The sequence below is a fragment of the Heteronotia binoei genome, chromosome 19 (genome assembly GCF_032191835.1).
Source record: "Heteronotia binoei isolate CCM8104 ecotype False Entrance Well chromosome 19, APGP_CSIRO_Hbin_v1, whole genome shotgun sequence".
NCBI lineage: Eukaryota > Metazoa > Chordata > Lepidosauria > Squamata > Gekkonidae > Heteronotia > Heteronotia binoei.
Window position 1 is genome coordinate 15,945,442 of NC_083241.1, and position 17,894 is coordinate 15,963,335.

Genomic DNA, 17,894 nt, shown 5'->3' on the forward strand with positions numbered 1-17,894 from the left:
ACTTAAATAAATGCTGTAACACACATCTGACTACTACATGGGAGCCCCAGAACGCTGCACGCTCCAAGCAGCACATTCTGATTAGAATGAGACCAAAAATTCAAATGTCATCTGGTTTAGTTAAAGAATCCCCATTTTGATTTGTTTCTCCCTTCTGGAGAATGATTACTGTACTCTTGATGGCAGTTTCTTTTGTTCTTGTGCTGATTCCAACCCTCTCCCATGGAAAATAGGAAACGTCAGAAGTTATTTTTACGTCAGTTGAATACCAACTGCACAGAACATAAAAACAGCATAGCAAAAAAAAAAAATGATAACAATGAGAAAGAGGTGATCCAACAGAGAAGACGATTACCGATTTCGCACACAGTCACGTTTCTGTTCTCTGTGCAGCGTCTGTCGGATTTCCCACTATCTGCGCCAGAGTTACAGGAAGTGTCGCGGCTTTTGCATAGCAAACGTAACCCGCTAAAACCCAGTTTACGTTTGCTATGCGAAAGCTGCAGCACTTCCTGTAACTCCGGCGCAGATAGTGGGAAATCTGACGGACGCTGCGCAGAGAAGAGGAACGTGACCGCGGAGTAAGCTGTGTGCGAAATCGGTCTATAACAACATATGAGATCAAGCAGGAAGAGAAATGGCTACAGTTGGCATATCCGTGAGTCCAGGACTGTGGAGCAAGTGACAACACAGACTGAATTCAGGAGCCCCTAGGGGTTTCTGTCCCAAGGGAATCACAGATGTTCAGGAACCATTTCCTAATTCCACTGTGCCCTGCCAGCGAGCAGTAACAGACACAACTCACATTTTGCTACTACCAGAAAGTCCGTAATGTGTTAAGCAGAGCTTACAATGTCCAGTCAAAACGAAGACTCTAGAGGAATCCCAATCAACAACCTTCTCTTGCAACCTTCAAAACACAACTTACTTCTCCACCAGGGCTTTTTTTTGAAACAGGAACTTCTTTGCATATTAGGCCACACACCCCTGATGTAGCCAGTCTTCCCGAAGCTTACAGTAGGCCCTGTACTAAGAACCCTGTAAGCTCTTGGAGGATTGGCCACATCAGGGGTGTGTGGCTTAATATGCAAAGTAGTTTCTGCTACAAAAAAAGCCCTGTTCTCCACCCAACTTAACACTTCAACTTTTTAAACTTTGATTAGACATCAGATGTAGAGGAGCTCAAAAAGTCTTGTTTGTTACCAAACACACACATGCTCAAAATAAATTTTGGTTTTGTGCACACTCTCAAAGGCAGGGGCACAGACATACATGAAAACACGCCACTGTCTTAAATGGAGTCAGAACCTTATTCTGTTAAGGTTAGTGTTGTCTACGCTGACTGGTGGTAGCTCTCTGGGGTCTCAGACTGAAGTCTTTCTCATTACTTACTACCTGATCCTTGCACCTGGAGATGCCAGGAATTGCATCTCGGACTTTCTGTATGCCAAACGGATGCTCTACCACTACCCTCTCCTTAAATGGGAGCCTCGGTCTCAGGATTTCCATTTATCTCAGCCTGTTAAGGCTGTTTATTTCTAATCATGTTACACATTCACTCCCCTCACCCCACCCTGGGGGAGTTGCCCTGAGTTTAGTTCTGCACAGACAAGAGGCGGCTTCATACCTCACCATGGGCAATTCTCATTTTCAGGAAAGCTGGGGAGATGTGGTGAGGAACAGAGAACACAAACAGAATATTGGGGTTTGAGAAACCTGACTGGGTGAGCATGACCCTTTCTCTACCCAATTCATGTTATCCGTTCCTTTGGTGAAAATGTTGGGTTCCAGAAAAGAAGACATCCATATGGTTCTAACTTTATGTGACCATCCACCCTCACTTCCATCATACTACTTTGGGGCTTTTATAAGTGATGGGAAAAGTCCAAGTGATTCTTGACTGAAGAGTAGTCAGTCAGCTAGTGGCAAGGATAACCCCCATGTCTGTGCAAATCGCATTTGCTCACATTCATTCTTTGTCATCTTACCATCCTGCTCTTCTTATCTCTCAGAGTGCCAAAATGGTACTGTTTAAAAAAAAAGGATTTTTTTAAAAAAAAATCATGACTACCTTCACTTTGGCTAACTCTGGAATCCTTCACACCTCCCAGGCTAGTTCACTGTGAAAGACCCGTTCATATTTCCTGGCCAGACAGTACAATCTGAAGCAGTTATAAGCTTCTAAATCCACTGAATCCAGTGGACTTAGAAGAGTATAACTTTGCTTTGGATTGCACACTGAGCATACAGGCATCACAATCCAAATAAGCCACAAGTGAACGAAGGCCACAGTGGTTTCTTCCTTTGATACCCAGGTCTCCAACCAGTTTTGCACTAATCCTTTGTCAATAAACCCGCTGAATTAATCCCTGGTGGCTGGAGGCGAAAGGGTCACCCAAATCTCTGCTTGATCCAGCAATCAAGAAACGACAGGCAAACACATCTTCAAAGAAACTGCAGAACACTTGTTGCTGAAGGGAAAGCCAAAGGAGCCATCAGACACATTATATGCCTATTGTAAACTAATAATTATTGTTATACCTGTTTTTTCTTCCCTCAAAGTATCCCGGGAAATGTAGTTTGGACATGGTGGGTAGTCTTCTTTGTGAAGAGACCCTCTGGCCCCAGTCCCCAGGGCTCTATGGGGAAAGGGGCTGATTGTGCAGCCATTGAAATGTGTGATGCAGCCACACCCTGTCCCCTCTCCATCAGTTCTTGCAACCCTTTCAGCCAATGCCATACACATCCTTTCCCCTGTACAGACCCATCCCTTTTGCAAAGCCTTCTCCTCTCAATGTGGATACAAGCAATATTATCATGGGCTAAAGGTGATTTTGGACAGATTGGGCTGAAGAATCAGCTCCAGCTGAACCTCCAGAATGGCAGAAATGTTGTCAGCTACCAGACAGTTTAATGGAAAGCTCTGAGCGGGGAGGTTTTTTTTTGGGGGGGGGGGTGCCACACTCCCCTGCTGTCAGCTGCCTGCATGGTGTACAAAAGGGACAAAAAATGGCTTTACAGTCGCTCTGGGACCCCTTGTCCACTTGCTGCCCTCCCCTCAACTAGAGCTGCCCTGCCATAGTGCAGAAAGAAAGGAACCAGAGATGGGCGATTCCCATGAGCCAGAGACTGCAGCCTCAAGATCCCGATCCCCTCCATCAAAGGGCAGGAAGGCAAGACTCTTCCATCTCCCAGTGAAGGCTCTGATCTCATTGAGATGCAAGGCTTGCCATGGGAGCCATTTGCTGAGCCCTCCTCTTCCAGAAAGCACCTTCTCCCCCCTCCCTCCCTGTGGAGTTATGTTTCAGCCTCAAACATTCCAAAGCAGATGCATCAATCCATTCTGGGCCCCTGCTGATGTGAGAGGAATGGCAACCAGGTGGGAAAGAAGAAAGGGGCAGGTGCTTGCATGTTCAGAGATGCCTCCTCTCATGGCCTTCTGACTCTCTTCCAACCCCTTCGGGCCCAATGGTATGAGAAAGTAAATGGAGGCAGAAAGGGGGAGAAAAGCAGGGCGAGATGGAAAGAGACACGCACGGCAAGGGCCCCACCCTTCAAGCAGGCCAGTTGGTACATCAGGCAGAACTGAAACTGAAGCGAAGGGGGGAAATAAAAGCCTCCTCCTTGCAGGAACGACATCGTAAAAGAGACAGAGCAATCCAGGGCACAGTGGATGCAGACACGGATCTGGGTTTGACTTTGTGCTTCACCGTCAACTCACTGCGAAGCCCCTGGCCGAGTCAGTCTCACTCTTTCTCTCTCAGCCTCTGGGAATCTCCAGCATATGCAGAAGGGGGATCAGGTGTCACCTACCACCCAAGGCTGTAGGAAGGCTGGACGAACTAAGATTGGCAAAGGACTTTTTACATGAAAAAAGTGTTCTATAAATTATCAAGGACGGCAATAAGAAAAGGGTTGGATTTGGCCTGTGTTTGTGTGGGGCAAAGGACTGGGTGGTCGTTCCTTCTCCCCAGACCACCTCTGCTGAGAACATGGCTTCCAAGCCACCCCAACCAGGACTGAGCTGTGAGGTTACAGTTGTGAATGCTGGGTCTTTGTGTAGAGGGAGGCTTAACTTCAGAGGCAATATCCAGGGCTTCCGTAGCATCTCCTCCTCTCGTGCCTTTTTCCTCTATGGCTCTTGATGCTCTGATGTTCAGCCCTATTCTCAGGACTCTGATTTTGTTAGAAAAAATAACCAGGGTGGGGAGATAAGAAAACAAAAGATCATAGCGCCATTGTGATTTCCTTGATATTCTTTTTACCCGTAGGTGATGCAATTCTTTTGTGTTCCAAAACTGTTTATATGTTTACAGGTGTTGGCTAACTTGGGGGCAGGACAATTGTCCCCAAATGCTGAAAACTGGAGGGAAAGAGAGATCAGGAAGCTGGGTGGGAGCAGTAAAAGAAGGTTCCACCAGGGGGCATTGTCCTGGATCAGTGCTCAGCTTTTGCGACTTCATCATCAGATGGTTGGTTCACAAAACACGGCTGTTGATCAGGCTTGGTCTCTCCAACTGTTGCTTCTTTGGTGGGATTGTTTCACTGCATTCCCAAGTGGCTTGCCCTCTGACCAACAATGGATGGAAGTGCTGTCAAATCACAATCGACTTATGGTGACCCCAACAATTTTAAAGGCAAAAGAGAGGCAGAGGTGGTTTGCCACTGCCTTCCTCTGCAGAGCCTTCCTTGGTGGTCTCCCATCCAAGTACTGACCCTGCTTTGCTTCTGAGAGCTGCTGAGATTGGGCTGTACCATACCACCGTCTCTCCCTGCTCTGACCAACAGCTGGGACCCAAAGGAGCACTATCAGGTTTGAAGTTCCATATCGTGAGTTCAAGACTCAGTTCTCCATTAAAAAAAAAAATCCATAAAGGTTTCTCTCTCAGTTGCTTCCATTCTGCTCGGAACATTTGTACATTTTCCCCCTGTAACAGCAGCTTCTTCCTGTATGGTATATCTCTTTCTATATATTATCTCTAAATATATATAAGCCAAACTGCTTTACAGGTTGATTGTTGGGGGGAATTCTCTAAGTCTTGTCTTTTTGTGTTTTCCAGTGTTGTATGTGTAGCAGGCACTTGAGTTTGTATGAATATGTTGGCTTGAGGTCAAGGGGAGAGGTAGGGAAGGGAGAAGGACAGAGCAACGATTTCTGGAAAGTGGTCGCTGCTAGCCAAGGATGTCCAGGTAGATTGGTGTGGCTTTGCCTAGCGCGTGAAGAATCTTGTAGATTTCCTTGATGTTCAGCCGTTGCTGAGGTTCCCTCTGCCAGCAGCCCAACATGATGTCATACACTTCCTTGGGGCAGACGCGAGGCCTCTCCAAGACTCGGCCTTGAGTGATGCACTCAATCACCTGAAAGACACAGCAGAAGAAGTAAATCTCATGCACACCCCAAACCATTTCACGCACACCCCAAACTCATCTGGATGTTTAATCTGCCATGTTATTTCTGTATCATCTTTGGCTCCAGTCCAAATGTGACCCACAAGCTGATACAACAACAACAACAATAACAACAATGGCATTGAGCTGGAACCCATGGGCCCCATTCCACTAAAGTTAGGCATCTTCCATTCTTCTGATGATGCCCAGTTGAAGGAGTGGTTAACAGAACCACTGGATTCAACTCTAAGAATACTTGCCCTTTTATCCACATCTAATTGAAGGTTTGGTGAAGGTTTTCCCTGATTTGTGTGCTCTGACAATGCAGTTCTAAACAGCGCTACCCCCTTCTGAGCCCATTTTTTTTAACAGACATAGGAAGTTGTAACTCTGCTCAGTGCTGCATCGAACTTTCCCCCACTTCCTGCCATCCAATATGTCATTGGATGAGTCCATTCATTACCGTAACTGGAGCAGTAGGCAGGGATTAGTCTTGTTTTTTTCAAAATATGGCGTTCTATTCTTGTTCCAGGTCTTATGGGGAAACTAAAGAATGCCCACTCATGCTGGAGCCTAGGCTTTGCCCCCACCAAAGTATTCTGCCAAAGTACAGCCCATTTTCCACGGTAATGAATGACAGCTATTTGCTTATTCACTTAATCATCGTGGTTTCATACCACACTGGATACTCTTTGGTGCAAAAAGGCAGCATACAGATCTTTTAAAATATATAACAAGTACTTAAACAGGGAAAAGTAAAGATTTAACACTCATGGAGCACCACGCAGGTGGTGCTGACTCCCAGGACTGAAATTGAATGGAGCACATGGATTTGCCTTATTTTGAGTGAAAACATAAGTGTCAGGCTCTGTAACTCTATCATACTGAAATTTTAAAATACTAACCAAATGGACTTTTCTATACTAAACCCTAGCCTTTGTGATATTGTAGTCACCATGCATATCAAAGGGGACGTTTGAAGTGTTAACTTTGTTTAGGTTGTAAAGGGAGCAAAGGAATGTGACCGTTAATAGATACCGCCACTGGCCAGCATCTTCCCAGAGGCTAGGAGATAAGCAGAAGCTCTCGTGTGAAAGTTTGCACCTTCACTCCCTGTTGTTTTGAGAATAATGTCTTTGTTCAGATATTGCTTTGATGTAGATTCCATAAGACCCAGAAACACCCCTGCCAAGGTATTAGTCTCAATTTCTGTTTCAAGCTATGAGTTTCCAATAAAGTATTACATTGTCTCAAATGAATACAGCCTTGAGTCTCCATCGCCTGACAATAAGACTATCAAGGTCCTTACTGTTTATATGGATGAACAGTAAATCTCCAGAGATTCCTTTCCCATCACCTGCACTCTGATCCTTTTAGCTGGAAATGCCAGGGACTGAACCTGGGACCTTCTGCATACAAAGCACTGAGACAGGGCTCCATTTCACCATCTGTGCTTCCAGAACGGAGCCCGAGTGGAAACTCCCATCAGAAAGTGGAGCTCTTACTCACATGCAACCTCCCTTCCAGTCTAACAAATCCTGAGAAAGAATCCTGACTTCGGTAATTGTGGGATCAGGTCTCACTTGTACACCCAGAAGGATAGGACTTCAGGATGGTACATGTTTTTTAAAAGATCAGCTGATGCCTGGAAGCTGATGGCACAATACCTCTTTCTGACCATCTCCTGTCTCTGGTTATCTGGCTGGAGAGTTCCTCCTCCTGTTTCAGCAACTACCTTATGGACAGCTCCCCAGCATTACTGGTAGATGGGGCACCTGAACCTTACAGCTCTCGTATTGATAAGAAAGGGCCAGCACAGGACTAAACCTACTCATTGCTGTTATATTTCCAGTGACTGGCTTGTCCCCTCTCAGTTGTATACCAGATTGCAATGCTGAATTTGTTCCATAGAATTTAACGGAGACCACTGATCACCAAGCCAGCTTTTGTCTTCAGAACTTTGTCCCAAGTTCTGTTCCTCAGCACAATCATAGATGGAAGGGACCTGCAGAGTCATCTAGTCCAACCCTTGCTCAGTACAGGAAACTCACAAATACTTCCCCCTAAATTCACAGGATCCTCATTGCTGTCAGATGGCCATCTAGCCTATGTTTAAAAACCTCCAAGGAAGGAGAGCCCACCACCTCCTGAGGAAGCCTGTTCCACTGAGGAATTGCTCTAATGGTCAGGAAGTTCTTCCTAATGTTGAGCTGGAAACTCTATTGATTTAATTTCAACCCATTGGTTCTGCTCCTACCTTCTGGGGCCACAGAAAATAATTCCACACCTTCCTCTATATGACAGCCCTTCAAGTACTTGAAGATGATGATCCTATCACCTCTCAGCTGTCTCCTCTCCAGGCTAAACATGCCCAGCTCCTTCAACTTTTCTTCACAGGACTTGATTTCCAGACCCCTCAACATCTTTGTCGCCCTCCTCTGGACCTGTTCCTGCTTGTCTATATCCTTCTTAAAATGTGGATAGAGAATGTTTGATGGGGCAATTGAACTGATTTTTGCTGTTTCCATCCTAATCCATTTTTAAACAGTTGCCATTGTGGGCTATGCTTGGTCCAATGGATGCAACAGCATGAAATGAGAACATGCTTCATTTTTTTTTATAGGAGGGGGAAAACCTCATCAGGCAACAGTGATGCCAGGGCACTGGCTTCCTTCAGCCTCTCCATTACAAGGTTAATTGTCCTCATTTTTTTTTTAACTGGAAGGAGCAAAAAGAACAACACTTTCCCTTGAATCAAACTCAATTTGTGCAGAAAACACCTCCCCCCCCCCCCAATTCAAATTCTATAGCTGTCAACACCTTACTTGATGCCAGGCTGTTAAAACTAACAAGAAACACAGAACGGCAAGAAGCTGTGCTTTCAGAGCCAAGCCAGGGGAAAATCAGCCTCTCTCCCCCCACTCCGGGGTATAATGGTTTGAACCCCAATCTGTAGAGGGATAAGGATGGAAAAGCAGAAATGTGTGTGTGTGTGTGTGGGGGGGGGGGAGGCTGTTTGTCAGATGGTTGTTATTAATGCTCGGCTCCCCTTGTCTGGAGCTGACAATCAGCACTGCAGCAGGGTCCCGATGACCTGACACGAACTGCTGATAAAAACCGATCTCAAGCAGCATGCAGGAGGAAGCAAGACACAGCAAGGGGGCCCAAACTCTATCACTTCTGAACAGTAATGGATGCCGTTGTACATCCAAAGAGATCATTATTACTCTGACATTTGTATGTAAATAGTAGAGGGTGAAACGATTAAGAAGAGCTGCTGAAGGGAAGGAGGGATAAAGATGGGGCATGCAAACAAAACACCACAGAATGAGGGGAACGGGGCCTGGGGCCAGTGTTTCCTCTAAGCCGAGTTGGCGTAAGCTAGCTCACAGGTTTTTTAACCTCCAGCTCACACATTTTGGTCTTAGTGCAGGAAAAAATGGTCCCGGGGCAAACTAATGTATGCAGTAGCTCACAACTTTAATGCCAGTAGCTCACAAAGTCGAATTTTTACTCGCAGGACTCCTCAGCTTAGAGGGAGTATCGCCTGGGACACATGAAGTTTTGGCCAGTTCCAGGCCTGTCACCAGAAGGCACTTTGTGGGCCGTTCCTTGCCACAAAACAATTGCATCCCATTGGGTTCAGAGGTAGATTCGCCACTGAAATGTCACCTACAGTGAAATCCGAAGTGAATTTGGAGAAGCCTCCAATTTTGAAAGTCTGAAGGTTCACATCTGAGAAATTCTGCAAGGCGTTCAAAGAGCCAGTGTGGCGCGGTGGTCAAGAGTGGCAGAGTATGTGATTATACCCTTTCTTTTCTTTTTTTCTCAACTATTTTGATAAGGATTATAGTTAAAAATGAGCCTTTGGGAATATATATTTCTTCAAACTTATTTTTAGGATAAGGATTAAGGACTAAAAGATTATAATGAAGATGGATAATAATAATAGTAAATGATTTTTCCCCTTATTTTTATTTTATTATAGTTATAAGGTTTTTTATGAGGATTCTTAAAATGTTAAAATTACCTTTTACTTTTTTTTTTCTAGTAGTAAAATGCACCGGTGGAGGTCACGAAAAGGGGGGGGGGGGGGGAGGGAGGTGGAAAATGCAATGTATTGGTATTGAATTTTTAATAATAGATAAGTATTAATATAATATATTGCAGAATAATAAAATCGTTTTTTTAAGAAAAAAAAGATCGGCAGAGTCTGATGTGGCAGAACCGGATTGGATGCTCTGCTCCCCCCATGAAGCCTGCTGGGTGACCTCTCGGCCCCGCCTACCTCACAGGATGCCAGCTTTGGGGAGAGGAAGGGAAGGTGTGACTTTGTGACTCCTGCCTGGGCATTTCAAAGCACACTAAAGGAATTTCAACAAGGTCAGTAAAACTTCTCAGGGTTGCATTTCTTAAAAACAACTATTTAGAGCAGGTGGGCAGCCACGTTGGGTATGTAATAGAACATAATAGCAAAAACATCAGGGTGAAACTATACTATCAAAACATACAGGCAGTAGAGGCCTTTGATTCCCCACTCCTCCACTTGCACCTGCTGGCATGGCCTTGGGTCAGCCATAGCTCTGGCAGAGGTTGTCCTTGAAAGGGCAGCTTCTGGGAGTGCCCTCTCCAGCCCCCCCACCACCTCATAGGGTGTCTGTTGTGGGGGAGGAAGGTAAAGGAGATTATGAGCCGCTCTGAGACTCTTCGGAGTGGAGAGCGGGATATAAATCCAATATCTTCTTCTTCTTCTGAGGGCTCTTTCCTTGCCTTGATAGTCCTTGAGGCCACTTTGACTAAGGTTTATGCTGCATCCAGGACTACAGTTTTCTTTTCTTTTTTTTAAAGAATCCTAAATTGTTTTTGAGCAACTTGCTTTGGGAGAAGCATGATATAAGCATTGTACTACCCAAACAGAATAAGTCTGCTGCGTTAAAATGGCAGTGCCAGGCCTTGCTGAGCACACAGACTGGGTATGGAAAGTGATACCTTGCATTTCCCTCTGCCTGCAATTCACTAAATTAAGGGCTCTGTGTCCAGAAAGCAGAAAATTCACATTTCTCATTAAAAAGAGGCAAAGATTCTGAAGTGCTAATAGACACTCGGAAGGATAAATGTGAGCGAATTTCTCCATACGCAGTTTGATCAATACATCTCTCCCCAGACCTGCCACCCTTCCCGCTAAGCCCTGCAAGATGTTTACGGCACAGCAGGACTCTCTGCTTTCAGATCAGTCCTTAAAGCAGCATTCTCAGTTGTTCTGACCAGCAGCGTTGCTTTAAGAAGGAAGCCTGGGGCACTCAATCCCCCTCTTTGAAGAGCTTAGCTTCCCTCCTCCCTCCAGCACTCAGCCACTGATCCTTCCTAGAGAGGCCCCATCATCTGAGGGGATGCTCCACACTACATTTACACATGGCAGTTTTCTTTCTTTCTTTCTTTCTTTCTTTCTTTCTTTCTTTCTTTCTTTCTTTCTTTCTTTCTTTCTTTCTTTCTTTCTTTCTTTCTTTCTTTCTTTCTTTCTTTCTTTCTTTCTTTCTTTCTTTCTCTTTCTTTCTTTCTTTCTTTCTTTCTTTCTTTCTTTCTTTCTTTCTTTCTTTCTTTCTTTCTTTCTTTCTTTCTTTCCCTTATTGGTTTCAATAGAAGGCCCCCCATCCCCATTTTCTTGGGTCTGTACCTTAATGGTTTTCCGTCCAAAATGAACAAACCCCATGGAACTATAGGACATAAACATTCCTAAATTTCAGACAGATAAAATAAGAGGCCCCCTTTTCCTGATCCAATGCTTTCATTTAAAACCCCTGTTTAACGTTAAAGTATTTGGGAGACTTTATGCTACTTATAATAGAATCATAGAGTTGGAAGGATCTCCAGGGTCATCTAGTCCAAGGGTCCCCAACACCCGGTCCATGGACCGGTCCTGCTCCGTGGCCTGTTAGCAACTGGGCCATGAGTTGTATAATTATTTCATTATATATTACAATGTTGTAGTAGTAGTAGTAGTAGTAATGAAGAAAAAGAAGAAGAAGAAGAAGAAGAAGAAGAAGAAGAAGAAGAAGAAGAAGAAGAAGAAGAAGAAGAAGAAGAAGAAGATGATGATGACATTGGACTTATACCCTGCACTCCACTCTGAATTTCAGGGTCTCAGAGTGGCTCACAATCTCTTTTACCTTCCTCCCCCATAACAGACACTCTGTGAGGTGGGCGGGGCTAAGAGAGCTCTCCCAGAAGCTGCCCTTTACACATGGCAGTTTGGTTTTGGTGGAGAGCCAGTTTGGTGTAATGGTTAAGTGTGAGGACTCTTATCTGGGAGAACTGGGTTTGATTCCCCACTCCTCCACTTGCAGCTGCTGGAATGGCCTTGGGTCAGCCATAGCTCTGGCAGAGGTTGTCCTTGAAAGGGCAGCTGCTGTGAGAGGCCTCTCCAGCCCCACGCACCTCACAGGGTGTCTGTTGTACGGGAGGAGATTGTGAGCCACAAGTGGAGGGGTGGGGGATCAAGCCCGGTTCTCCCAGATAGGAGTCTGCACACTTAACAACCACACCAAACTGATAGAAATAAAGTGCACAATTGTATCATCCTGAAACCATCACCCCCCTCCCCTCATTCCATGGAAGAATTGTCGTCCACAAAATCGGTCCCTGGTGCCAAAAAGGCTGGGGACGGCTGATCTAGTCCAATCCCCCGCACAATGCAGGAAATTCACAACTACCTCCCCCAACCCATGACTCCTGCTCTATGCCCAGAAGATGGCAAAAAAGCCTCCAGGATCCGTGGCCAAACTGGCTTGGAGAAAATTGCTTCCTAACCCCAAAGTGGTGACTGACATTCCCCTGAGTGTACTGATGCAACCTTTCCTGATCTGCCTTTGCCACTGAGACTCAAGGCAGATGACATAATGTAAGGCAGCTACAATCAAAAGGATGAGGAGATGCCTGGTAAACAAAGTAATAGAACTTGGATTGCAGAAATCTGAAACATGTATGTATGAAACATGACATGCTAAACAATGCGAGAAATGGTATTATGTAGGTAGAAATATCATACAGTAAGAGCAAGATAAAAGCATGCAGCAAAAGATAATGCCTATTAATAATGTAGTACACAGTCGTGTTCTCTACCAAAACATTCTGTGGAATCACTATGTTATAATGCAGCCCTATTCCCTTCATAAAAATGCCCTCCAGAACAATTCTGCTTTGCAAAAAGCCCAAAGTGCGGGAGCTTTCCTGACCTCCTCAGGCAGGCCATTCAATAGGGTGGGGACCTCTAAAGAGAATGAGTGCATAGGGGTTGTTGATCTTGCCCATTTGCAGGGTGGCCCTTGAACCTGGGACCTTCTGTATGCAAAGCAGATATCCTTCCACTGAGCCACAGCTCCAATTCACAAACTAATGAACAGATGAAACTACCATATGCTGAGTCAGTCTTGTCTACTCTGACTGATGGTGGCTCTCTCCAGAGTCTCTGGTGGAGTTCAAAGACTCAGACCATGCAATCATAGAGTTGGAAGGGACCTCCAGGGACATCTAGTCCAACTCCCTGCACAATGCAGGAAATTCACAAATACCTCCCTCCCACACAAACACACACACACAGGGCTTTTTTTGTAGCAGGAGCTCCTTTGCATATTAGGCCACACACCCCTGATATAGCCAATCCTCTTGGCGCTTACAGTACAGGGCTTACTGCAGGAGGATTAGCTCCATAAGGGAGGTGCGGCATAATAATGCAAAGGAGTTGTTGATTAAAAAAAAGCCCAGCACACCCCACAGTGACCCCTGCTCCATGTCCAGAGGATTACAACAACAACAACAATAAAAAACCCTCCAGGATCCCTGGTCAAACTGGCCTGGAGAGAAATTGCTTCTTGACCAGTTTTTTCACATCATCTACTACCAGATCCTTCTAATTGGAGAGGCTGGAGATTGATCCAGGGGCCACCTGCATGCAAAGCGGATGGTCTACCACTGAGCCACAGCCCTTCCCCTCTGCCTGCACTTTTTGGCCTCTGCTATGTTCCAATCTATCCTTGTTTCAATCTATCCCAACCAGTCTATCTGGCTGCAACATCTGTCACCCCACTGATCGCCAGAATTGATTCGGCTGATCTGGCTGGCTAGGCGGGTCCCCTACCTACCTCACCGCTCAATGTGCATCCCTCCCGAAGCTGTGCGCTTGGTGGAAGAGGACGACCAACCTAGATAGAAGGAGTGTACCGTTCTTTGGTTGAGGGTATACGATAGCATGAGCTAGCTCACAGATTTTTAGCCTCTAGCTCACACATTTTTGTCTTAGCTCAGGAAAAATGGTCCCAGAGCACAATAATTTATGAAGGAGCTCACAACTTTAAGGCCAGTAGCTCACAACTTGAATAACAGTAGCTCACAAAGTAGAATTTTTGCTCACAAGACTCTGCAGCTTAGAGGAAACGTTGATCCAAGGCATTTGCCTTCCTTTTGTCATGCTGGCATAATATTATATGAACATATGAAGCTGCCTTATACTGAATCGGACCCTCAGTCCATCAAAGTCAGTATTGTCTACTCAGACTGGCAGTGGCTCTCAGGGTCTCAAGCTGAAGTTTTTCACACCTATTTGCCTGGACCCTTTTGAGCTGGAGATGCCGGGGATTGAACCTGGGACCTTCTGCTTACTAAGCAGATGCTCTACCACTGAGCCACCTCCCTATTCCCTCTTCCCCTAGTTAACCCTCATCTATCCAATACCTCTGTGTTTGAGAGCTGAAACCAGGGCTGCTTCCCATATGTGAAGATCTCCCAGAGGATCACCCCGAAACTCCAGACATCACTCTCCGTTGTGAATTTCCGATACATAATGCTCTCTGGAGGCATCCAGCGAATTGGAAGCATGGTGTGTCCTCCAACCTGCATGAAGAGAATAAGGCACAGCTTTTATTTCCACTGAACAGGACTGACCATCATTCAAGGGGGAAGGAAAGAGCCAAGTTTGGTTCAGATCAGTGAGTACCAGAGTGGCCTACTGGTTAAGGAGTTGGACTAGAACTGGGGGGGGGGGGGGGCAGGTCTAAATGTCATCATAAGCCTCTCTCAGTAGGTGGTTTTGCCGCTCATTCTCTCTCCACATAATTTTGCAGATTTATTGTAAGGGCAAAATAGAGGAAACGAGAACTTGAGCTCCTTGGAGTAATAAGAACATAAGAGAAGCCATGTTGGATCAGGCCAATGGCCCATCCAGTCCAACACTCTGTATCACACAGTGGCCAAAATATAGACACACACACACACACACACACTGTGGCTAATAGCCACTGATGGACCTCTGCTCCATATTTTTATCCAATCCCCTCTTGAAGCTGGCTATGCTTGTAGCTGCCACCACCTCCTGTGGCAGTGAATTCCACATGTTAATCACCCTTTGGGTGAAGAAGTACTTCCTTTTATCCGTTTTAACCTGACTGCTCAGCAATTTCATTGAGTAAGGTCAGATTGAGTAACATACTCAATACTTAGCAGTAATATATCCCATCTAAACCATAGACTCATTGAGTGGCCTTCAGGTAAATTCAGCAGATATTCAACATGGATTAAGAAAGGGAAGAGGGACTGCTTCTGACCAGGAATGGGATGGGCCATGTAAGTAAAGCTCCCCAAACAAAACAGCCCTACGATGCAACCCTCCCTTCTTCCTAGCTTTCCAGAGGCAAAGAGTTTTTGAGGTGGAGGAGCATTCAGTCAAACAATCTCCCCTCCTCTATTTTATCTTCACAATGTAGGAGTCAAGTTGCACCTTTAAGACCAACCAAGTTTTATTGAGAACATAAGTTTTCGGGTGCTCTTAAGTTCTCAATAAAACTTGGTTCTTCTTAAAGGTGCCACTTGACTCCTGCTTTGTTCAACTGTTTCAGACCAACGCAGCTGCCCGCTTGGATTTATCTTCACAACAGCCACCCTGTGGAATAGGTGAGCCTGAGAGAAAGTGAATGGACCATGCTCCAGTCACCCAGTAAGCTTCCATGGCAGTGGGGGATTCACACCTGAGTCTTCCGTGTACTTCAGCTACGCTGGCATAATTCATATGATGAAGAAACAAAGAGATCTGGAATACACTTGGATTTCATGAGCTATGCCCTTTTAAAATAAGCACTCTCTCCCCTATCATGGTAATCCATATACTTATTTTTTGGCTTGCTGATTTTTTTTAAAAAAACTATCAAATAGCATCCAGCCATTTGAAGCTGGAGTTTACACAGAAGAACAACTTGCAGCTGCAGTCCTTGGATGAGAAGCGTAACTAGGTGGATTAAAGATGGGTTGTGCTTCAGAACATCGGAAGCACTGATGTTTACGCAGCTCTTGAAACATCTGAAAGGAGGTTCTGTTCCTCCAGGGGATGGCTAGAGAGGGAGAACATTTATACCATCAGTTTCCTCGCTTTTGGAGGTTATTTCTTTTAGCCAGGTGGATGCATTAGAATAACTCATGTGCATAGACACAATGTGGGAAATCTGAATAACTGCTGTGAGATAAAGAGACAGGATCTAAGACAACATGAGTTCGTCAAAGATGTTCAAGGTGTATGTTACGGTTGTCAACTTCAGCCAGGGAAATTTCTGGAGCTTTGAGAGTGGTATCTGGGAAAGGTGGAGTTTAGAGACGGTAGAGAGCTCACGTATGAAGGTACCAGTGTTCCCTCTAAACTGCGTTAGCATGATTGAGTTCCCTCTGAGTAAAGTGTGAATTAGCTCACAGATTTTTAGCATCCAGCTCACACATTTTTGTCTTAGCTCAGGAAGAATGACCCCAGAGCACGCTAATTTGTGCAGGAGCTCACAACTTGAATGCCAGCAGCTCACAAAGTAGAATTTTTGCTCACAGGACTCTGCAGCATTAGAGGGAACATTAGAAGGCACGTGTACTTTCAGTCACCTAATGGGAAAACAAGATACAAATAGATGTAAAGCTGTGGCCAACTGCGTATCATCTAGTTGTAGGGTTAATTTGAGAACCCCCTTGTTGAACTAGAACTAAAAAAAAATATGGTGTGTAGCAAAGAGAGAAAGGAAGGAACAGATCTGCAGACCCTAATGAATGTGGATCAATTAAAACAGAAGACATTTAACTCTCTAAAGCTTCTAGCTGCGCTGTTCTGCATATTCCTATAGAAATGGCATAGGATGAGTTTAACTGCAGATGTATTTATAGTTTCATGGATTGTTTCAGTTACTTTGATAAACTGCCTCGAACTTCAGAAAGGCAGTATAAAAATATTTAAATATATCAGTGGGGTACACTAACAATAGCCTCACTCTATTTGTGCCAGAAATTTGGATTCCATATAAAGCGAAGCCAGCAAGAAATACATCTTTCTTCACCTCTGTAGCTAGAGATGGAGTCTTTATCATCTTCATCAGCCAGAAACATAGAAGCTTTAGTTTATGGAGAAAATGGATTAAATTGCTAATAATGGGGAAAATCTATGGGGAAATTATAAAGTATCACAAGAATTTTTCTTCACATGTTCAGATAGGAAAGTTGGTTTTTTTTTTTTTGTAATCTGCAGAAGAGAAAGTATAATTTATTAAACAAGTCTACCAAAGTTGTGTGATTTTTTTTTTAAATAAATGATAAATTCATCAAAGAAAAAGTTTGTGAAGTATTTGAAGTTCTCTCTTTGTTTCAGTCCAAGTGAGAATTCCTTTGAAAGCGCTGTTTAGCTGAATGGAAAATCTGCAATGGATCTTTCTCAAAACAATAAGAAGGATTTTGTAAACATTTGATGGGCACGTAGCAAAGTGTGACTGAACTGCTGGGTATATGCATAAAAGCTCAATGATTCTGGCAAATGATCCCTAAATTACTGCATTTCATGTGGCCAGTTATGACTGTCAAAAACAGCTGATATACCTTTTGAATTACCTGCAACACATCTAAGGAACCTGCTACTACTACTAGAATAAAAGATTTGGAAGGGACCTCCAGGGTCATCTAGTCTACTACATACCTTCTGAAATGCCCTTTGGAGACAGTGACTAACTGTAGAATACTGTCTGTGATCCAAGACATGGTGCCCATACTGCCATAAATAATGCCTGCCAATGGTTCTCGTGCTGACCATTTGCTTTCCTTCCAACTTATTTCCTCCTGGTTTTTCTTTACTTCACTGGACCATGACACCACCTTTGTATCCACAGGGAGCACTCATTCAGAAATGTCCACCTCCTTCATAGAAGTATGTGTGGGGCTTGTGATTGACAAACATTTTTGGGATTTACCTCAGCACCAAATGTCAGTCGTTCTCTTATTTGCCCTGACGCCCATGGGAACCATTTTGTGATTGGACCTTTTCTCAAAAATTCCAAAAGTTCCCGCAGCTCAACCAGCGGCAGTGATAGGACACCAGCCCGAGGACACCAGCAAAGTGCCACAACCGCCCCAATGCCAACACCAGGAAGGGTGAGCACAGCTGCAGCGAGGCTCCCAGTGTCAGCGTGCATGCTGCCATTGCCCACCATTGCTCTGCCTCT

General features: G+C 44.7%; 1 protein-coding gene and 1 non-coding gene across 3 annotated transcripts in view; both read right to left on the bottom strand.

The window, feature by feature from the left end:
- Positions 1-4,886: 4,886 nt before the first annotated feature.
- Positions 4,887-17,894, bottom strand: part of NTRK3 (neurotrophic receptor tyrosine kinase 3) — a 589,304-nt gene continuing 576,296 nt past the window's right edge. The window contains exons 17-18 of one of the 2 annotated variants that reach the window (XM_060260076.1): positions 14,116-14,274; positions 4,887-5,358 (exon numbers count right to left, since the gene is read on the bottom strand). In XM_060260076.1, the coding sequence (XP_060116059.1) occupies positions 5,173-5,358; positions 14,116-14,274 (345 nt within the window). In that variant the 3' untranslated portion in view covers positions 4,887-5,172. The remainder of the gene's footprint in view (positions 5,359-14,115; positions 14,275-17,894) is intronic. The other variant, XM_060260077.1, reaches the window with a different exon arrangement.
- On the bottom strand, positions 14,005-14,074 carry TRNAT-AGU (transfer RNA threonine (anticodon AGU)). The gene has a single exon. It is a non-coding gene; the product is annotated as a tRNA-Thr (tRNA).